Source organism: Brassica oleracea, chromosome C9 (assembly GCF_000695525.1).
Source record: "Brassica oleracea var. oleracea cultivar TO1000 chromosome C9, BOL, whole genome shotgun sequence".
Taxonomy (NCBI): Eukaryota; Viridiplantae; Streptophyta; class Magnoliopsida; order Brassicales; family Brassicaceae; genus Brassica; species Brassica oleracea.
This window is the reverse complement of record NC_027756.1, coordinates 8,198,653-8,221,229: the sequence shown is the minus strand read 5'-3', so window position 1 is coordinate 8,221,229 and position 22,577 is coordinate 8,198,653. Positions and strand designations below refer to the sequence as shown.

The 22,577-nt window shown below is 35.4% G+C and overlaps 3 protein-coding genes and 1 long non-coding RNA gene across 13 annotated transcripts; 1 reads left to right on the top strand and 3 right to left on the bottom strand.

The window, feature by feature from the left end:
* Positions 1 to 2,032: 2,032 nt before the first annotated feature.
* On the bottom strand, positions 2,033 to 4,998 carry LOC106316477 (proline-rich receptor-like protein kinase PERK4). Its single transcript, XM_013754369.1, has 9 exons — positions 4,948 to 4,998; positions 4,165 to 4,772; positions 3,537 to 4,088; positions 3,360 to 3,446; positions 3,185 to 3,255; positions 3,018 to 3,094; positions 2,776 to 2,920; positions 2,517 to 2,678; positions 2,033 to 2,432 (listed from the first exon to the last, which is right to left on the bottom strand). Exons 2-9 carry the CDS (start codon positions 4,703 to 4,705, stop codon positions 2,190 to 2,192), a joined length of 1,878 nt encoding a protein of 625 aa, XP_013609823.1. The 5' UTR covers positions 4,706 to 4,772; positions 4,948 to 4,998; the 3' UTR covers positions 2,033 to 2,189.
* A 1,488-nt stretch (positions 4,999 to 6,486) lies between these two features.
* On the top strand, positions 6,487 to 8,242 carry LOC106316394 (cytochrome P450 71B2-like). The gene is made up of 2 exons (XM_013754272.1): positions 6,487 to 7,400; positions 7,497 to 8,242. The coding sequence occupies exons 1-2, from the start codon at positions 6,504 to 6,506 to the stop codon at positions 8,106 to 8,108; spliced, it is 1,509 nt and encodes a 502-aa protein (XP_013609726.1). The 5' UTR covers positions 6,487 to 6,503; the 3' UTR covers positions 8,109 to 8,242.
* A 3,104-nt stretch (positions 8,243 to 11,346) lies between these two features.
* Positions 11,347 to 13,553, bottom strand: LOC106313633. Of its 10 annotated transcripts, none has more exons than XR_001264442.1 (4): positions 12,702 to 13,553; positions 12,074 to 12,568; positions 11,572 to 11,968; positions 11,347 to 11,499 (listed from the first exon to the last, which is right to left on the bottom strand). It is a non-coding gene; the product is annotated as an uncharacterized LOC106313633 (long non-coding RNA). The 10 variants fall into 10 exon arrangements; XR_001264441.1 differs by having other exon boundaries at positions 12,074 to 12,889; positions 12,986 to 13,553; XR_001264436.1 differs by having other exon boundaries at positions 11,572 to 11,750; positions 11,844 to 11,968; positions 12,074 to 13,552.
* A 1,818-nt stretch (positions 13,554 to 15,371) lies between these two features.
* On the bottom strand, positions 15,372 to 17,261 carry LOC106315927 (probable polyol transporter 3). The gene is made up of 2 exons (XM_013753770.1): positions 17,078 to 17,261; positions 15,372 to 16,939 (listed from the first exon to the last, which is right to left on the bottom strand). The coding sequence occupies exons 1-2, from the start codon at positions 17,193 to 17,195 to the stop codon at positions 15,558 to 15,560; spliced, it is 1,500 nt and encodes a 499-aa protein (XP_013609224.1). The 5' UTR covers positions 17,196 to 17,261; the 3' UTR covers positions 15,372 to 15,557.
* Between the last annotated feature and the right edge of the window lie 5,316 nt (positions 17,262 to 22,577).

Sequence of the window (22,577 nt, the reverse complement as noted above, 5' to 3'; positions counted from 1 at the left end):
GTATATCTAAAACTACGATGTTTTCTGTTCTATTTTATATATATTATTGGGCAAATCTCCAAAATGTATCACAAAAATAGCACTCTAAAACTAAAATGACCAAAATAGCACCTTTCTAAGTTTATCCTTTGAAAATTTTAATTTTTTTATTTTTCAAAATTTGAAATCTTATCCCCAAAACCTCATTTCTCAACTCTAAACCCTAAACCCTAAACTCTAAACTCTAAACCCTAAACCCTAAACCCTAATCTATAAACCCTAAACCCTAAACTCTAAACCATAAACCCTAAACCCTAAATCCTAAACCCCACCCTTTAACTCTAAACCCTAAGTTTGTGATTTTTGATAAAACATTAAGTGCTATTTTTGTGATTTTTGACCTTGAGTGCTAGTTTGGGAACAAAAACTTGATTTAGTACTATTTTTGTCTTTTTCTCTATATTATTTTATGATTTAGTTAAAATATCTTTTGTTAACAACATTTGTTATTATTTTTTAACATTTTTAAAGTAATATAAAGCTTTAAAATGTAAAATTTAGAGTTTTAAAATATTTTATTTTAATTATTAATAGTTTCATTTAAGTTGTTTAGTAAAATTTTAGATATATATGACAAATATTCAACTAAAGTTGATGGAATTGGGTATATCATGTCATTTTCAGATCCTAAATACCTGAACCCGACCCGGATCTGATATGGACCCGAAAAATTACGGATATTTTATGGTTATTTTAATTATAGACCCGAACCGACCCGGACCCGAGAAGAACCGACCCAAACCCGAACCGAAAATTTCTAAGTACCTATTAGGTCTAAATATTTAGGACCCGAAAAGACCCGGACTCGAAAAGAACCGGCTCGAACCCGATCCGAAGACCCGAACGCCTAGGCCTAGGTGAGAGAAGGGTCGAGGAATGAAATGAGATGGAAAAGGGTTTTTGACCGGTCCGGTATAACCGGGACCCGATGTATACTCTGGTTCGGTCACTGCTTCCCAACTCCATTCAATTTTCATTATCATGACTACTAGGCCTCGGTTACTTATTATTAGGGTTGGGATCAAATTTTCCGGGTTTTGGGGTTCAGCTTCTTAAGCTCATTTCGAGTTTTATATATAATCGAGTAAAATTAATAACATTTCAGGTTCGAAATGTCATTTCAAATCACATGTAAAAAACTGTTTTGGAACCGAACTTAGTTCAGATTCAAATAATGTCCATCAGGTTTTGCCTTGCCATCTCCGGCGATGTCCAATATCCATGAGACCGAATCACCGTAATTTACATAATTCACGGAAGACATTTAACATGGCATTTTCACGATTAAATAATATTTCATTCTTGCCACCAGATTTTTTACTCCTATTTCTGCCCTTATGATATTACTAGCCATTATGGAAGAGTCGAATCCGCCAATCATACTTTTCCAGCTATGTAGTAGCTCTTGTCACAATAGGGGTTCCTAAGGCTGGACTTGTCCTAAAATAGCCATAGTGTTGATTGCTCTAACTTCTTTTTGAGGAAGTGCATCAAGTGCTTAAGGAATTTTGGGATATCATGCCCCACAAATTAGTTGCCAAGTGTGCTCTAACAGGGTACTCTACCACAAGATCGAGTTACAACTCAGAGCTCGGGTAGTTTTACAAATCATATCAAAATAAATATGAATTAGATTTTAAATACTTATTTTGAGTACTAATTCAAATCTTCGAATATTTGTTCGGATTCGGGTTTTCAGATTTTCAAAAATTTTGGGTATACAGATTCGGATGATAGCCAATGCCCAAGTACCGTCCTACAAGATTCTTTTCATGTATTTTTACAAATCGGACAGGGTAAGGATTGATCCTCATGTCAGATTTGGGTTACAGGTCTTTGACCAAACATAATTATCACATGAAAAAACTTGTAAGAATAAAGTGGTAAGTTCCAAAAGCTTGTAGCTTTTTTATTAACAATACTGGAGATTAAAAAATCCAAAAATCAAGCAGTTGTTATATGTTCATGTCTGAGAATTGAATAAAATCTCTATAGAAATGAAACATATAATATATCTGTCTGAGAAACATTCTAAACATTACAATAACATTGCTTTTTAGCTTACATGCTTCTACTCTCAGAACCTCAAAATCCTTTATTCATATTATCCCAAGAAAATCAATCTACCACTGGTCGTTTCAAAAGAGATTTCATTTAGGAGCATTAGGACTTTTAATCTCTTTAGAATCATTGTTAGATGATCCTTCACCTTCACTGCTTTGGAAGTCTTGGGTCGACAAAGCTATCTGTCTGAATTTCTTCATATCTGCATTGTAAGATGTCTGGCTATAATCTGAGCTTGTTCCTGATGTCCCGTAAATGTTACTATGTCCCGGCTTCACACCTTCATATAAAACATCTAGTGACACTTCTCCTTCTAACGCTCTTACAATCTGAAAGAAAACAAAACATAACATTTTTTTTGTTATTATCTGAAAACAAAAGGAATCCATTTTGATGTTATACTATTGGTTCACCTGGCTCATCTTTGGGCGTTTACGTCCAGAATGGCGAATGCTAGCAGCAGCACAAGTCACCATTCGAGCCATTTCTTGCGGGTTGTAGTTGCCTTCAAGCCTTACATCTGCGAGCTCATTAAAGTTTCCATCTTCTAGCGCGCGAACCATGATAGGACGAGCCTATATTTGTAGTAAAGTGCAATCAGTAGTACCCGTAAAAAAGGCAAAAGCATATACCAACGTTTGTAAGTAGGAAAAATGAAAAAAACATATATACCCAGTCTACTAAGGTGTCGTCCATGGTACTGTTACTATCGACCGGTCTTTTCCCAGTGATTAGTTCTAACAACATGACACCGTACGAGAAAACATCGGACTTCTCAGTTAATTTACCGCTCGATGCATATTCTGGAGCTAGATATCTACACATGTTTGTGCAGAGAAGTAAATTGGTCACTCTACAAAGGTTATGCTTCTTGAGTAGTATGAAAAATCTTATCTAGTGAAAAAAACGCTTACCCGAAAGTTCCCATCACACGAGTAGATACATGAGTGTAGTTATCAGAAGTTAACTTGGCCAATCCAAAATCAGCCACCTGAAAAAAGACAAATGCTTAAAGTCACCAGCTATAGTGATTTTGTATCAACATAAACTGAAGCTGAATGCAGCCACTAGTTTATCACACCATTGCATCAAAGTTGAAGTCCAAGAGAATGTTTGCAGACTTGATGTCACGGTGAATGATCCGAGGATGGCCTATGACGATTTCTCAGCCCAAAATGAATTACTAGTCAGAAATTTTTTTCACTTTTTTTGCAACATTGGTTGAGATATGAGATTGGTGTAATGTTGAAACTCACAGTCTTCATGAAGATAAGCGAGTCCTTTCGCAGAACCTAATGCGATACGCATCCTGGTGGAGAAATCCATTACTGGAAGATTCTTCCCTGTAATAATAATAACAACCAACAAAGGTTAAAAAGTCTTGAATCTATAGACTACATAAAACATTGTGTTGTAAGTTTGAAGTGTCTAACCATGAAGATGATATTCCAAAGTATTGTTAGGAACAAATTCATAAACCAACATTCTCTGCCCATCAGCAATACAATATCCAACCAAAGAAACAAGATATCGATGATGCACACGGCTAATGATATCAACCTCAGCTTGAAACTCTCTTTCTCCTTGTCCGCTACCCGATTTCAAACTCTTAACCGCGACTTCTTTCCCACTAGGCAACACACCTTTATGCACATACCCAAATCCTCCCTGTCCCAAAAGGTTAGAATCCACAAAGCCTCCTGTTGCAGCCGCGAGCTCTTGGTAAGTAAAAGTGCTTTTGTTGAATCCGAGGGCTAGAGTAGGTGGAGGAGGAGGTAAAACCGGGCGTGCTGGTCCTGAGTACAAGGAAGAATTATCTCCGCTTGCAGGCATCCGTGGAGGAGGAGGAGGCGGTGATGGTCCACTGCCTCCCCAACCACCAGAAGGTTGTTGGTTTTGGCCTTGTGAATTTAGGTGCCAATTTGGATAATTCTGTGAAGCATTGTTGCTGTTGTTGTTGTTTCCATAGTATTGATATTGATTTCCTGAGAAATATGTAAAATGGTGAAACTTTTGATGCAGCAACAGACGTACGTATATGTGTGTAGTAAATGGTTTTACCTTTCATGGATTCAGCGTCGAAGGAATCATCTTTTCTCTTCCTTCTGCGTCTAAGACACACAATAATAAGCACGATCATCAATAGTCCAGCTCCAGCTAATACACCTATAATGATCGCCGTATTCGTATTAATACCTCCTCCCCCTCCTCCACCGCTAGTGCCGCTACCTCCACCACTAGTACTGCTGCCACCTCCACTAGAGGGAGAATTATTCGAGCGAGAGCTACCATTATCTCCAGATGGTGACGTTCTACTACCACCATTATCTCCACCCCTAGATGGAGGAGAAGGAGGGGAGCCACGTGACGGTGGAGACTCATTGCCGCCGCCATTTCCTCCACCACCCTGTGATGCCGGTGGAGGAGGAGAGTTATTGCTGGAAACCGGGGGAGAAGGAGCTTGTGGAGCTGGTGGTGAGGTGGAATCAGGAGGAGGAGGTGATGAGCCTTCTTGAGTAGGAGGAGGAGGAGATGGAGACGGTGGAGACGGAGAAGAGCTTGAATTTGACGGTGGGGGAGCAGATTCTGGGGAAGAAGCCATTGGAGAAGAAGAAGAAACCTCTAAAATACAAACTCTCTATCTTCTCTCCCTTAATCACTCAAATTGTCTAAGAACAACAAACAACAAACAACAAAACGTAGATACACAAATCATTTATCAGATGGTGTTATTTGACCATGATTTCTTGTGTTATTATATTTGTCAGATAACTAACAATTAACAGCAAACAGAGTAATGCTAAGATTGTTAGATTTAATACAAAACTAGCAAGAGATTAGTACCTTAGAGAAAAAGATTAAGGGGAGAGTGCAAGAATAGAGAGAGAAAGAAACATTTTGGTAAGAAAATGATTATAGAAAGTAAGTAAAGAGATGAGATTTGCTCAGTCTTCATCCCGACAAACATGCCTCTTCTCTCTCTGTGTCTTAATAACTGTTTTTCTGTTAGTTAGTTGCATCGGTCTTATTTTTTTCATTTTGAGTCCATGATATTAGGAGCTAAAGATGTTGATTCAATTCCACGTAAATCCATGCATTATTTGTTTGTTAGTTGCATCCATTGAATTAACTCATCTTTTGTTTTATTTAAAGCTTTAAATTTAAATGGTTAATCCATTTTTTTAAATTATTTTACATTGATCAAAGTTTGTTTGAGTGTTGTTATAATAGAAATGAGATAATATATTATTTTACATATATTTTATGTTTTAAATAATAACCCACAAAAAATGTAATCCTAATATTAACAATAATCTGATTTACCATATAAACAAATATTATATGTAGTACCAATTTTAAAATTTTATTTATATCAAATAAATAAATATTAATTTATTTTAATATTTTACTTATATAAAATAAATAAATATTAACTTATTTTTATATTCCAATATAAATAATATCAGCTGATATTATATGATGAACATAGCATAATACAAAAAAATGTTTAAATAATGAAACCATTTAGATAAATAAATTATATAAAGTAACGTGTGATTCATAAATATAAGAGGAGTAAATATTATGTAGAATTGATGAATCACATGTTGGAATCAATAATTATGGTGCGCCGTTAGAATTTTAATGAGAACATAAAGCAACAAAAGTCCTTGTAACAACACGAATGTTCAAAAGTCCTTCATGTGTACTGTGTAGATCATCTTCAGTTATTGGATATTTGACCTTTAATAAAGAGTATAGTTTCATTTCAAACACACAATGACACAAAAAGTAATAAACCAAAATAGGGTAAAAATTAGTAATGTTCTTGTTTTAATAATATAGACAGGAATCTGTGATTGGTTTGCAAAATTTGGGTAGTTAAGTTGTTATTTATGTATGCAAACTATGCTACACATCTAACCCCAGGTTAAAAATTATAAAAATGCTAGGTTGAAAACTAGACATACATCTTAATTCTTTACATGGTGCATGTGCAATCAGAATTAACGACTAATCAAACCAGACCGGTTTTATGACAAAGTGATTGGATTTTTAATAATCGAACAAAAGAAGCCATGCCTCGTAGGTAACTAATAGTTCAATATACCAGTGCCATGACATACAATCAATCGATCTAACAGAAGTCTATCAGAATACGTAACTATTGGAGTGTTGGACCACAAGCCTATTAGACTTAATTTTGTCACACTTATAATTCCGAAGAAGATTTTATCCTCAAATGTAACAACTTTGTAACACAATTTTCAACAACTTAATTCAGGAGAGGTAACGTATCGGGAAAGTCATCTATCGAGCCCTTCACTATATATACAAGTCTCTTTGGAATTGTACACTCACCTCTCAAGAAACATAGCTTAAAAAGAGAAAATTTGAAAATGGCGATCTTGCTCTCTTTGTTTTTGGTTTTGCTTCTTACTCTTGTATCATCAATCTTTCTTAAGAAGTTACAAAACTCAAAACTCAATCTTCCTCCTAGCCCCTCAAGTCTTCCTCTCATTGGAAACTTGCATCATGTTGCAGGGTTGCCTCACAGATGTTTTCATAAGCTATCAATCAAATATGGACCGGTGATGCTTCTTCGACTTGGCTTTGTTCCGGTGGTTGTGATCTCATCCAGTGAAGCAGCTGAAGCGGTTCTAAGAACTCATGACTTGGAATGTTGCAGCCGACCAAAGACGTTCGGGACAAGAAAACTCTCTTACGGCTTTAAAGACATCTCCTTTTCTCCATACGGTGCTTATTGGCGGGAAATGCGAAAAATCGCGGTTATTGAGCTTTTTAGCCTTAAGAAGGTTCAATCTTTTAGGTACATTAGAGAGGAAGAGGTCGACTTCGTGGTAAAGAATCTGACGGAATCTTGCTTGAAACAATCTTCCGTGGATTTAAGCAAAACCTTCTTCTCCCTCACCGCAAGCATCATCGGTAGAGTAGCTTTAGGACAGAACTTCCACGAGGGCGGCTTCATTATTGATCAAGAAAGGATCAAAACGCTTGTTACGGACGCAGTGGAAGCTCTAGGGACTTTCACTTTCTCTGACATCTTCCAGGGCGGAGTCGGAAGATTCGTAGACTTGCTGTTTCAACGACACAAGAAGATCAACAAAATCTTTAAAGAGCTTGATGCTTTTTATCAGCATGTGATTGATGATCACTTGAAGCCAGAAGGAAGGAAAAATCTGGATATCGTTTCCTTGATGTTGGATATGATCGATAAACCCGAAAATGCAGATTCTTTCAAACTCAATATGGATAATCTCAAGGCAATCCTCATGGTAAGAAGCTCATCAAATCATGGTTTTGCTTCACATCTTATATTAAACCATAACTATATAGAATTAGATTTTTAATGTTTGTTATGTGATCTTCAGGATGTATTTCTTGGGGGGATTGATACAAGCTCTATAATAATGATTTGGGCTATGACAGAACTTGTTAGAAACCCTAGAGTGATGAAGAAAGCTCAGGAAAATATTCGAACCATCCTTGGGGCCAAAAGGGAAAGAATAACTGAAGATGATCTACACAAAGTTGATTACTTGAAGCTCATAATCAAGGAAACGTTCAGATTACATCCACCAGCTCCATTTATACTCCCAAGAGAAACAACGTCTCACATCAAGATCAAAGGCTATGATATTCCCCCGAGAACGCAAATCCAAATTAATGTATGGACAATCGGACGTGACCCCAAGCGTTGGACCGACCCTGAAGATTTCATCCCTGAACGGTTTACTAATAGTTCTGTAGATTTCAGAGGACAACATTTTGACCTATTACCTTTTGGTTCTGGTCGAAGGATGTGTCCCGCGATGTCAATGGCGGTTGCTACTGTGGAACTAGGTTTGATGAATTTGCTTTACTTCTTCGACTGGGGATTGCCAAATGGGATGGAAATTGGAGAAATTGACATGGAAGAATTTGGCAATCTCACCATTGTCAAGAAACTACCTCTTCAACTTGTACCCCTTCGACGTTATTGATGTGGAGTCTAAAAGGCTATGGCATGAAAAGATCACGAGCAAGGAACGTAAGGTTCTTATAGATATTGTTGCGTTATGTAATAATTGATGTTTGAACGATACTATATCAAGAAATAATAAAGTTCAGTGTTTTATCAGCATGTGAACGATACTATTAGTTTTAAACATATTTTGTTTCTTAGTGTTTCAAAAAAATATATTTAATTTCTAAATAATATAATAGATATTTGGTTTTATGTTAAGACTAACTTAATGTAAAATCATTGTTAGGCGCTAGTCGGGCGGCAACACCGGGCCTAGCGAGTTATCAAAAAATCGGGGATTAAACGGAGATTAATCGGAGCCTAGGTTTTAATACGATTTAATGTATTTATAATATGTTTATGTAATAAACATGATAATAATAGTTTTAATACGTGCTTATATATATAAATATATGTGATAGATGGACGTAGAAGCACCACAGTCCAGTGGCTTATGATGTTTATGTAATCTTAGGAGGTAGTGTGTTCGATTCTCCAGCAACATATCTTTTCCACTATTTTTACATGTGCGATTTTGAAAAAAAAAAACTTAACTTGTCCCACATCGGTTAAGAATGAGGAAGAGAGGTGTTGAAGTCTCTTATAAATACAGGGACAAAGTCTACTTAATTCACAGACAAATGGGCTTTCGTTTTAAGGCCCAAAATTTGTCAACAAAGTCCAACTATTAAGCACTTTAAATCGGTTTTAATCCCATTTTTTAGCGATTAATTGGTTACTTTATTGATTAATCGGTTTAATGATTTGTTGAACAGATTTGGTGAAATCGCGGCGGTTCGGTTCCGACGAGCGCCTAGTCGGCCGAGCGTTTTCGAACAGGGTGTAAAATAAATAATTTTTTTTTGAGTTTTCATCTCTATTCTAAAATTTTTGGTAAAAAATATTTAAACCGAACCATATAAAAAGCAGATATTTAACGGGCCTCAAAATTAAAAACAATTTGATCAGAACAGAAAGGAGCCAGAAGGAAATTATACTACGTCTCTCAATTCTTAAATAGATGCAAAATTTCTCTAGCCGAAAGTTTCATAACTGTTCAGTACTAATATGAATATCCTAACGTTAAAAACTATCTAAATTTATTTATTATAAATGACTAGGTCTTCTGATTGTGTATTATTAAATTTAAGTTTTGATACTTTTTGGATTTTGTTAAAATTATAAATATTTATATATATTATTCGACCAGAGCTATAGAATGTGTGACAAAAAAATTACATCGCAAGAGTTTGATGTGTGTGTTTCTAAATTCTTGATTCAGTGAACTTCTCTTCAAGTTAGCTTATGTGTTTAAATTGCATTTCGAAAGGTTGACCATACGCAATGTTTTTCCTTCTAGGTATTCTAATAATAACTTTCATGCATTTTTAGAAGAAAATGACAAAGTATCATTACTTCGTAGTCCATCTGTGTTGTTAACTTTTATATGTTCTTTGTCAATGTCAGTTACCGAATAATTTAGTTTTTTTCAAATATTCATTTTTATAAGTGTGTAAAACTAACATGCATTTCCTAAGTACGATAAAATGTGAGACCATCAATTTTCCCTCCATCAAAATTTCCCTATGTTGCCCTTTAAAGATAAAATAAGGTATCGGTTATTACCCGAACCGAATCTGCCGAACCGAATTGAAAATATTGATTTTAGGTTAGTTCGGTTAGAAAGTTCGGTTTAGTTCGGAAACTTAAAAAAATTGGTTTCAGTTCAATAATCGGTTAGTTTGTTTATAAAAAATTAAAAATACCAAACAATACCAACCTTAATCAAAATTACGAACCGAACTAACCAAAATCCGAACTGAAATAACCAAACTAATCCCAAAATCAAAAATTTTGATATTTTTTCGTAACCGAACTAACCACAAACCAAACCGATTTTTTTGGTGATTCACTTCGGTAAGATTTCGGTCGACCGAAATAACGAACTAACCGACCCGACCAAACCCACATGCCTCGATAAAATGGTAGTAACAATTAGTTTCAAGAGTATTAACTAATATTTAAAAAAATGTGAAATCATGTGTTCTTAGAGTATCATTTTCAGTAACTTATGACTCGTTAATTTATTCAAATTTAAATTCATTGGATATTTATCAAGGAAAATACTACTTCTTCTCTATTTTTAAAACTAATGTTACAGATTTTTTTAATTATTTAAATGATTTAAAAAAAAAAAAATAAACATCTGAAATATTCCATTGGAACAACAAAGATACACACGCAGTTACAAAGTCGCCGGAAAAGTATATCCCCAGACACGAAGATTACAACCAAACTTAAAGCCATAAAAGATTTTGTTCCAACCAGAAAATGACAATGGATCCATATAGAAAGGCTTGAAACTTACAAACATAACCGGCTAAAAGCTTTACACACAAAGACTAAAAATTAACGAAGATGCTCCCGGCCAGCCATCGTTAACCGGTGAATTTTTTAAAATTCTAATTAATGTATTTTATTTTAAATTAAAATATAAGTTAAAATGCAAGAATATGAATGGTAAAAAAAACATAGAATTATAAAAATAGATATTTAAGTTTTTATGTGTAAAATTTATGAAGTATCATTCTCTCAAATACAAAGAGAAGATATATATCAACAATACTGAAAAAGTGCATGCCGCTTATATAACTTGGAATACATTTTGTCAAATATAATTTAGAATAATTATCTAAAAATAAAAAAGTTTGGTGGATTGTTTGACATAATATTAATATATGTTCACAAATCTGTTGGGAAAGGCAAACCAATCATCAAAAGATTGCTCACATGTCAGCAACGTAATCAATCAGTCACGAACTTGTTTGAAACATATATATACATCGCGCTAACTTTTGCCATATTGAACAAAAACAAAACTCAATGTGAGTTATCTGTATAACTTTCTAATCCCCATAAGGAAAGGTTGATCCAAAATCTTTGTTCACATTCCAATCAACGAAACATTAAGTCCCGTCTTGTTGCCACTAATATTCAACCTTTAGTGAAATGCCAGATTCAAAATCGAGAGGGACCATGGTTCCTTCAGCCGTTCAGCGTTTGCACTTTCTGGTTTAGGGCGAAGCCACATTGAAGACAATGTGGGCATGTGCACCCATAATCTTTTAATTTTTCTTTATTTTGTGTGGTAAAATGAGAGAAAAATGCTAGACAAAATAGAGAATTCTCTTTATTGCACCCACAATTCTCAAATGAGATAGCAAAAACTTATAAATGCATGAGATATCAACCACTGAGTTTAGCACGTCTAGCGATGTTCATGAACACTACTTCAAGAGTTGCAAAGCCGGCTGTGTATGTCCCAGATTCCAAACTAATATTCTCTGTTTTCTAGCTCCTTGAAAAACCTGTGTCGAGGACACGATACTGAAAATCACAAGTAGTTGAGACCCTAGAGTTGATATATGTTATATTTTTACCGTAAGAAATCTCTTTATTGTGGGGGATTAAAAATATTCATGAAAAACCTTGTTTTCATCTGTTGGTCAACTTTCAAGTGCTGCAAATAATAGTTCTTGTTGAGGGAATCAAACATAACAAATCTTTTTCCCGACTAAGGATCCTTTGGGAAACACATTGCTTCTCTCTAAGAGCTTTGCTATTGTTGATGTAGTAAACACAGTTAAGTTTGCGAGAGACCATTATATTTCAGTTTAAATAATACAATCAAAGATTAAGCATAATCGTTTACCAATAAATTTATTTTCTTCATCCTTATTATGATGGTCAGTTGGGCTCTCTCCTCACGAGAACATAAACCAGCCTAGGTAGCTCGTCGTTTTCTACATCGTTAAGACCTTTGTTTCTGAGGAAGACCTTTTCACAGGAGTAACATGAAAAAATAAACAGATAAGTTTGGGAGTAATGTATACACACAACACATATAACAAAATGAACAGCAAACGCCTCAGAGCATATCACCTTGTTCATGGCAGGATGATCACGCACAATATTACCGGGCCAAGGAGTACCGTAGTGGATATTCTAGACTTCTTCAGGAACTGGTGCAGTCTCAACTAAACCATTGATATTAACCTTGAATTCTTTATGATCCCACGATGTCCAGGAAAAGGAAATGTAATTATGTTCAATAGAGCAGAAACTTAGGTATAAAGGAGCGAGGATTAAAAAACCAGGCTCTGCAATCCTAACAAATACTAAGTTAAACTTATGCTGACCACACGTCTGAAGGAATCCTGCACAAGTTATTTCTGCCAAGAACAGCCCCAAATAATTAGATTTTCCATCCTGAAAGTTCTAATGAGTAGTCCAGGCATGCATCTTTAGCCTCAAGGTAGAAGATTCATATAGTTACACTTGATGTACCTTTGGAGCTTGGAAGCCTTTGGTTCCTGATTAGATGAGATGGAAGAAAAAATCACTCATTTGCTTGTCTTCTACACAGACGATTGCTTACTGCAGTATAGTCCGTGATAGATGCATTGAATCCTCATGTTTCATAGTAATCAATTTGTATAAAAGTTACAGCAATCGGTGGAAAGATTAAAAGTTTCTTGTGGAATGGTTATTTGTGTAAATGAGAAGATACCATGTAAACATGATCCCTGGCAAGAGATGGACACTTCCATTACAGATAATACAAACATACAATCGAATCAGGGGAAGTGGGGGAGATAGAGCCATTAGATGTTGAACTTAAAGAAAAAGAATCAGACCATTTTGAATATCTGTGGCCCATCAATTATGATCTTGTCTGATCCAAACTTGTAATCTCGCCTTATGACAAAATAAAAAAAAAACAAAACAAAGCTCAATCAAATTTTGGGAATTCGAAAACAACTAGATAAAAAAGAAAATTCGGGCTTTAACAACATCGTATTCAAATATAGAAGCAGCTTCTCCGCCTGATAAGCTTGTTAATATCAGAGATCTTCACAAGGAATCCCTAAAATTCATCACAACCAAAGAAAAAGATCTAGAAGGCTATGTAATCAGGTTAACAGAGATAAGAGAAGGAAGATACACCATTGAACGTTTACTCCCAACAATCCTTCGACGGCGCACCAATAGCTTTTCCGATTTATCCAGGGAGATGGCTATTGTGGCTGGCGAAGATGTTGATGGTAGAGTAAGACTGGAGTAGCGAATCAACAGACAGAGAACATGGAAGATAAAAAAGAGTTTCTTCTCCGGAGAGGAAGAGAAATGAAGAAATGGATATGAAAGAGAAGAGGCCATAGCGGCGTAAGCTTTGGAGGAGAGGAGATTGTGAATCCGCAAGGCCTTGAGCTTTTTTTATGGCCTATAAAAAAAGGAACATCAATCTCCATCGTTACAGAAAATGAATAGGTATCGTCTTGCGAAGGAAACTGAATGGACTTTTTAGAAAATTTATTGCTGAGATACTGCACACTCGTGTTTCAATGGCATAATGAAAAAGAACGATTCCATTGCAATTAAGCTGAAGTGGCATATCTTGTTGTTTTCATTGGTTGATTTAATATGCCTACGTGGATAGGCTCAACGGAGCTCATATCCCCCATTTACTTATTGTTTGATTATTAGTGGAAGCTCCCTTAGTCCACCGGTTTGATTAAGGGTTCATTAATGCTTCTACACCAAGAGGTCTGAGTTCAAACCCCAGAAAATCCAAATTATGCAGATGGAGAAAATAGGTTACAAGAGATCTTCAGCATAGTGCAGGGCGTACCATCGAACATGGATCTCATAAGGCGGCTCGGAGTGGCGCAGTCAGACGTGTATTCACACAAGATGGTAGAATTGTTAGCTGTAGAATCGTCTATGTAATATTTCTCATCGTTGTAATAGCATAATTAACCAGACGTTAAAAAAATGATTATTACAAATCTAAATTATCTTAAAAACAAAATAAGAAATGTTTTTATTTATATCCATGAATATTTTGTAAAGAAAATATCTTTAATTACTTGAAAAAAAACAAGTTTTGAAAAGAAATCTTGTACATGTGTATATATAATTTATAATATTTTTAAATGTAATTATTTTAAAATTAATACAGCTCTATTAAGTATACTTTTATAACTAACTTGAGAGGAATTAACTTAAATATGATTTGTAAGAAACCTTCCAAATGGTTGTAGTATGAAAGAGGATAGTTGAGACGCATATTGAAAGAAAGGTTAAAAGACTTTGGATTGGAGTTTTGCAATCAGCAATGAATTGGAGTTTTGCAATCAGCAAATTGATAGATTCTGCAGAAAACAAGGAAATAGTAAGGCGCATGACATGCTCATACACGCCCCAATAAATTGGCATTATAGAAAGGTTGAGCGTAGCAATAATGAACAAGGAGCGTAGTATGTTGAGTGAGAGTGGCTTAGGCTTGAAGTTTTCGGCAAAGGCTGCTGTAACGGTTGTGTTTCTAATAAACAGATCACCTTCGTCAGCTATAGAGTTCAAAATACCTAAGGAATTATGGACATCTCAGATGCCAGATCTCAACAATCTTTAGAAGTTTGGTTGTCTGGCTTATGTACATTCAGTAGAAGGAAATCTCCAACCAAGGGCTAAGAGAGATATATTCACAGGATATCCGGATGGAGTTAAAGGTTACATGATATTGCTTTTGGAAAATCAAAATATGGTGTATTGTGATTCTCATAGTGCAATAGGATTGTAAGAGAATGGTGTGTACCATAAGAGAATAAAACATGTGGCAGTCAAATATCACTTTGTTCGGGATTTGATCAGTATGGGCGACGTTCAAGTTCTAAAGATTTAACGGCTAATAATCCAGCATACATATTCACTAAGGTATTACCAATGTTCAAGTCAAGAGAAGCATTGAGAATGCTTTGGGTTACTAATAACTGAAGAAAAGAAGAAGCTGAGTCCGGTGAAGGGCTTAGGAGGAGTTCGGTGAAGAACTCAAAGATAATCTAGTAGAAGGTTCACAGAGGATCCGGTAAAGAGTTCTTGTGTTCACAGAGAAGGTCATGAAGTCTGAGGAGTCATCCAAGTTTTGTGATGAGGTTAGAACTTGTCTAAGGTGGAGATTTGAAGATATAGACAAGTTCTCTTCCGTTCAATTGGTTCAGTCAGGGTTAGAGCTAAACCGGCTTGCGATTGTGCATTGGTTTAGTGTTAAGTAAACCAGCTCTCGTTTTCTCGGATTGATCAGTATAGTTGTACGTTCTTGAGTGATTAAACAACACAAGTTACAAAGAGTGACTGAGATCGAGAGAAATACTAGAGGAAATATCTTCACAAGAACATGGTATACAAGATATAAACCCAAACAATAAGAAATTATGCGATATATATCATGATCCGATATAAGATTGTCTTGAGCGATTTACCTGCTTACAAAATCACACCGTATATATATATAGTATATATGCCAAATGACGTACGTTGACAAAGAAAATATAAGCCAAATCAGTCTTAACTACTACAATGCTAATCAAATCTTATTATCGACTCTCTTAGCTTGAATCTCTAATCCGTCGCAAGCTCCACGAGCATCTCCACCACCAAAAAGTTTCTCAATCTCTTCCAATGGCACTCCTTTCGTCTCCGGCAACATAAAGAAGAAGAACCACCACGCTACAACCGCGATTCCAGCGAACATGAAGAACACACCGCCCATCGTGATCGTCTTCATAATTGTCAGAAAACTCATAGAGACCGTTGCGTTCATGATCCTATTAACCGCAACGCCTATGCTCGCTCCCTGAGCCCTAAGTCTCAACGGGAATATCTCAGAGCTGTACACCCACGTTATAGGCCCAAGCCCGATCGAGAAAAACGCTACAAACGTGTACGCAGAGACGATGCTCAACCTTAAGGCCCACACTAACCGCCCGAAACGGTGAACCATCGTGAGACCAATCGCTAAACTGGTCGACGCAAAAACCATACCGCCTGTACTCGTCAGCAGAAGCTTTCTCCGACCTACCTTGTCCAGCAAGAAAGTCGCTATTACTATAAAAACAGCCTTGGTTAAACCTACACCGACCGTGGCTAGTAAGAGCTTGTCTTTTGAAGTCACTCCAGCTTTCTCGAAGATCTTTGGGCTGTACAAAACGACGGCTTCGATCCCAGTCGCGTGCTCGAAAAAATGTATCCCCACGGCCGCGATCAAGATCAAACGCACCGCGGGTGTAGGGTTTATCACCAGCTCTCTCCATACACCGCGGCCAACCGCTTTAACCGCTCCATCTTCCTCTATCTCTGCAGCGGCTAAAATGTCCCTGAAGCGTTCTTCAGCTTCTTCTTCGGTGTTGGATATCAAAACCATGATTTTCTTGGCCTCTTCTAACCTACCTTGCATCACAAGCCACCTCGGAGATTCAGGCATTTTCAAAATCCCAAACGCTAATATCATTGAAGGAATCGCTGCGAGTCCAAGCATCAATCTCCAGCCGAGTTTCAACGCCAGTTTCCCGAAACAGTAATTCGAGACATAGCCTAGTAAGATCCCTAGACTAATACAAAGCTCGGGGAGCGAAGTGAGAAAGCCTCTGTGTGAAGCAGAGGCTATCTCGGCTGAGTAGACCGGAGCTATCATTAGAGCAAACCCTACACCCACTCCAGCTATACATCTTCCTACCATTAAAACGGCGTAGTTTGAACCGTAACCCATAACAACCGATCCAACTAAGAATATCACGGAGGAGAGAGCAATGGTGTAACGCCGACCGATGACGTCAGATGTTTTTCCCGCCGTTAAAGATCCAACGAGAGCACAGAGATTCAGGATGCCCATCAAAACTTCTACCTGATTATCGTTTATTTTCAGATCATCTTGTATAAATATCCGTGCGCCGCTCATAACTCCCGTATCTAAGCACAAACAAAAAGAACAAGAAGATTCATTAATATAAGGGTTTTGGTTGGACGGTAAGATTCAGACAAAAGCATGCAAAGCAAGCATCATATAACGTGGAAAAATATGCGTTTTGGTATGATATAGAGATTTACCATATCCGAAGATGATTGAAATGATGGAAGCAACGACAGCACACCCGAAAGCGAATTTGTTCATATGGGTTGGGTTTGGATTCGACCCAGGTGAATTATGACCACCAGCGTGAACCATGGTGAGTCTTTTTTCTCCTCTCTTTTTTTGTTACGTTTTTTCTTAGGTTAAATGTTCCAGTAGCTTGGAGTATTGATATGTGTCTTTCTTTGTATATATAGACGCACTCACACACATGAGTCATGACTTTTGGTCGTCACTTAGACCATGATTAACCCGGGTTCTTAGAATGAGGTTCTTAGCGGAAGTTAAGAAACTGTTTCTTAACTTTTAACTAGAAAAGCTAAGAACCGGTTCTTAGAGCATGATTAACCCGGGGTTTTTAGGATAGGATTCTTAGCGGAAGTTAATAAACTGTTTATTAACTTTTAACTAAAAAAGCTAAGAAACGGTTCTTAAATAAGGATTTTAAGAACCGGTTCTTTGTTTTTTTAGTTAAAAGTTAAGAAACAGTTTCTTAACTTCCGCTAAGAACTCCAATCTAAGAACTCCGGGTTAATCATGGTCTTAAAGTCTTTATTTAAGAACCGGTTTTTAGCTTTTTTTAGTTAAAAGTTAAGAAACAGTTTTTTAACTTCCGGTAAGAACCCAATTCTAAGAACCCCGGGTTAATCATGCTCATAGTGGAAAATTACGCTCATAAACTTCAACAGTGGTTGCTCAGAAAAAAAAACTTCAACAGTGTACTTCAACAGTATTCGCGGGTCCCAAGTATTCTGTTTGGTACGAGAATTAGATATTTACGAAATATAATATTTTTTTCGGTAAAAACTAAATATAATATTTCCTAGCTAACTTAAGATTTTGACCTTAATGAAGAAGTAGGAGAGAACAAATTGAAAAGAACTCAAACAAAAACAATCAGAAAATATTGTGCACATGTTGTCATATAAGTGCTTTAAAATTGCTTTTAACATGCGCAAAAAGATTTATGAAAATATTTTTTTGAGATAATTTGCGGTTGTCCGGCGGGCCGAAGCCCAACCGACTAATCTCCTAAAAAATTAAATATCCATGTCGCCAAGCCATACAAATGGATAAATCTGAGTTTGGTAGATTTTAAACCGGGAGTTCTTAACACCTTTCGAAACCTGCCGCACCACTCAACTACGCTTGTGTGGTTAGTTTATGTTAAAAGCAATATATATAGTACTTAGAGCATCTCTAAAAAGATTCTATAGTTTAGAGTTTTCAAAACTCTATATTTAAAGTTTCAAGGTGTTCTTTTTCAAAAGCAAAACTTCAAAATTAACTTCAAAATTATTTGTAATTTACACTATGATCCTTTTATTTTTCATAATTAATATAAATTCATAAAACTTTTATAAATAACAAGCACATATATAAAAATATTACAGTAATATTAATTAATTCTTACATTAGAATATAAAATTATAAACAGAAATGCATAATTAAATATTAAAATACAAACAAAATATCACATTATTCTATAAAATTACTTCTACAATGCTTCATTTCCGGTACACAAAATTTGTTTGGACAATTTAGAGGTTCCGGAGAAAATTACTAGAGTATTAGTGTTGTTATAATATTTAAATTTGTGAAATAATTATGTCTTCATGTATCTTCTTAAAAAAAAATTTTTTATTAAGTTTCTTTTGTAATATTCTTGTTGTCTAATTCTAGTTTTAAAATATTATTAATCTTATTTTAAATTTTTTATTTAATTTTATGTGTAAAATTTGAATTTATAAAAATAAATTTTAAACATCTATGATATACAACGTCATTATGATGTTATATTTGAAAGCCCTTAGTCAAAAAAAAATTATTATGTTATACAAACCATTTAAAAATGACAAGTTAAAAGTCCCTATCTTCTTCACTTTCGGCATTTTCCTAATATGTGTAAAAGTGGTATATATCCTTTAAAGATTCGTTTCCACATTTATATAACTTGGTGGCGTGCATGTTTTGTTGTACATACGTACTGTAGCACGGTTATATCTGTAAGAGCTATCATTCCAGTTTAAGGTTTCTACTTGACCTAAATAAACAGGAACAATCAATGATGCTAAATTTAGATATATATTAATATTTTTGTTCTCTTTAATCTATATTGTATTTGAACTATTTGCCTCAATAATAAACTAATTCAAATTAACTTTTTTGTCTTTTAAAACTATTAAACATGGTAAGCCTTCAAAAAAAAAAAAAACTATTAGACATCGTAAAAGGACTAGTTATGTGAAGTACTGCTCCAAGGAGAACGTGTCCAAATGGACCCAACGCTTATAAGATGTGGAGGGGATGCTCGTGGTGCCAACGTTGATAAAACAGTGAATGTGTTTTCTTTTGTGTGTTTCTATTCCTTTCTCTTACAACAGAAAATAGAGTATATATATATTATATTTATTTATTTTTTATTTTTTATATATTGTAATATTTGATTTCTGAAATATGGTGAGCTGAAAACGAAAGATCCGTGACAAACATAGTTTTTAATTGATTTCCTGAACGACGTTAACTGTAATGAAAAACTATACCCAAACAAATGAATATTGAATACTTTCACCTTTTTAAATTTTTTTTTTATATTTAGTCACTATTACAAATCAAAACGTGAACGAGAGTCACTAACTCGGAAGAAATCTGGGATGAAGTTAAACGAATTTGTTGGGTAAGAAATGATAAATTCAACCACGCATTCGGAAAGAAACTCTTATTATGGAAAGCCAACTGAGAATAGACGGATCTAAATTAAAAATATATGCGTTTTTGCCCTTTTAACAAGATAATCCACACGGTTATTAATACAATCACACGTTCACAATTTAATAGTCTTCATGTACAACTAGTTTTTTTGAATTAGTTTTCTTTTCAATCCAAAAATATGTTGTTTTTAATGTGGTCAATCTGTTAGACTTAATCAGGTACATGTATCTAAAGTTTAGTTACATGTATCTAAAGTTCAAGTCCAACCAGTGTGACAGATAAATTATTTTCATCAATACTAAAAAGAGAAATCTTCTGGAAGATGAGAAAGAGAAATTTAAAGTGAACTTGTTAAGATTATTTGGGACGCATATGCCAAACACAGCCAGAAAGATAAGTTTTGGGGACTCTCCGGCTCAGTTGATAACTTGGGTAGGTTAGATCATATGGGCAGATCTTATTTTCCTCTACTCTATTCAAATTTTCTTTAAACAGTTTTAAAAAAGAAAAATAATTAACGTCATTCTTAAGTTTATCAGTGGGAGCCATTTTTAAGAAGTCTACAACAATCTCCATCCATTCAAGAAGTTAACCATCATATCTCGACAAAGTTTGTTTTAAATTATCTCTCGCGAAACTCAAACTGAATTGCTCTTCCCTCTATACAAAAAAAAAGACTCCAAACATAATATAATAGACTCTGATATACTTTTTTTTTTTTTTTGTCATCAACTTATAAAGACTCATACAAAATCTAATATACCTAATGATATATTTTTGATAAGAGATGCGTCTTTTGTCAACGGTGTTTTTATTATATGTATATTCCACGTACGTGATGTTAATGAGCTTGCCTACCCTAAGTGTGATGCGCCCTAAATCGGGAAGGATCACTTTAGCTGGGTGTTAGATATGATCAGAGAATGCAAATGGCATTTCTGGAACTGAGATGGATTGAAAAGATCGTCAAGAGATACGAAATGGCTCTTGATATACCCACGATCTAAGGCTAACCACCTAAGAAAGAATATAGTGCGTTGGCTAACCACCAAACAACACACAAAGATGAATTGGCTGACCACCAAATCAACAAGCCGGTTCACACCAATGAACTAGCTAAAGAACTCTCTCTCTCACTCAGAAAAAAAGAAGAAAACAAAAAATAAACTCAAACTTAGACTGATTTTATTCATAAAAGAGTTTAAATATTTATACTAGATGTGGTCAAAGAAATACATAATTATTTGTGGGAATCACACATCTAGGAAATGAGAAATTTGACTAGAAAATAATAAATGAGTCAAAAGTTGCTGAGTTTGAGGTGGACTGGTCATGGAGACCCTTCGACTACTGTCCAGGTTCATTCTGGTCGTTCTGGTCCATGGTGGTAAGGATCAAGACATGGGCTGGACGATCCGTACGGCCCAAATACGCGAAAACTGAAGATCACCTGATTTGAAAATTGCATAACTCCCAAATCTGAACTCTGTTTGATCAGATTCTTCTTCGAGGAGCTCTGTAATTGAGTTGAGCACATTCTCCAAGTGATTTCATGCGTAGAGGACTCGTGGTTTGGAAGATATGAGTCAAAAAATGAACATATATCATTACTGCTTTCCATGATCAAGCCATGCATGTTTGTTTTGCCCGTGCACTACTCAAGGGCGCATCATTCCCTCACTCTTCAAAAAGATTTGTCCTCAAATCTGGAATATTAAAAGGAAAAGGGTTATAAGCAAAGGAATCATAATCAGAACATTGCTCACCTTGAGTTTGGTCCGGTTTTTGAATGGAAGAAGAGCTTTCTTGGTTTGCTTGATGACCACAGTTTTGTTCTTCATCTGGCCCTTCCTGCATTGACACAAAGCTTCCAAGACCAAGGTCATATGCACCAATATCAAGAGCATTCAAAGGACCAGAAAATTCATCGTTGTTCAAAAATTTTTCAGAATCCTTTTCAAACTGAGAAATTAATTCAAAAATACTTGGATTCCCTGGTTGTAAAATGGTAAATTTCAAGCAAGATTCATCAGGAATTGATTCAGATTGAGAAGAAAATAAGTTATTATGTTCACAAGATTTCAAACCTGCCATTGGCTTATGTGTGTAGTCATCGAAAATTGGCAATGGGTCTGAAAATTCTTCCTTTTCTGGCTCGGTTTCAACGTTCCCATTCTCCAAAGTCACCAACGGTTTCTGGTTTTATCACTTGTTAGCATAATGACCGATCCTATGGCATTTGAAGCACCTGGTATAATGATCTTTGCTTGTGGGTTTCACAGCTTTGCTTTTATCAAAAGAAAACACATTAATTTTCAAATCGGAATTTGAAAGAGAAGAAAACTTACATTGTTGTTTTGGTGCAGAAGAAGTGTTGGTGTTTCCATTCTTTTTGAGTTGCTGAATAGCAAAAATTGCCTTATGCAACATCTTCTCCAAACTGGTATATTCTGAAGCTCGTTCCAGTCAAGCACATCAGAGTTGCTTCTCTTGGCCTTGGTGAAGGGACGATCACCATTTATGACCCTCTTCTCATCATCATCGAACCTGTTTTGCCTCTTCCTTTGGTTTCTTTATTTCTGCATAAAATCAAACCCATTAGAAGCAAAATGTTTCTTATCTCCAAAAATCAATTGCTTTTTTTCAAGCACGGTTTTAAAAGGATAATAAAAATCTTTTTGTAGTTTTGAAGCCTGATTTGATTTCTAGTGAAGTCCAAACATCCTGAAAACACTTAACAAAAGAGTTAGCAAATAAAAATCCTCA

Coding starts and splice junctions, on each gene's coding strand:
- LOC106316477 (XM_013754369.1), bottom strand. CDS start 4,705: ATGGCTTCTTCCCCAGAATCTGCTCCCCCACCGTCAAATTCAAGCTCT. Junction 3,256..3,359: donor CGCTTATCTTCATGAAGACT/GTGAGTTTCAAC, acceptor AAATCGTCATAG/GCCATCCTCGGATCATTCAC. Junction 3,095..3,184: donor ACTTCAACTTTGATGCAATG/GTGTGATAAACT, acceptor GTCTTTTTTCAG/GTGGCTGATTTTGGATTGGC.
- LOC106315927 (XM_013753770.1), bottom strand. CDS start 17,195: ATGGTTCACGCTGGTGGTCATAATTCACCTGGGTCGAATCCAAACCCA. Junction 16,940..17,077: donor TTCAATCATCTTCGGATATG/GTAAATCTCTAT, acceptor GTTTGTGCTTAG/ATACGGGAGTTATGAGCGGC.
- LOC106316394 (XM_013754272.1), top strand. CDS start 6,504: ATGGCGATCTTGCTCTCTTTGTTTTTGGTTTTGCTTCTTACTCTTGTA. Junction 7,401..7,496: donor ATCTCAAGGCAATCCTCATG/GTAAGAAGCTCA, acceptor TGTGATCTTCAG/GATGTATTTCTTGGGGGGAT.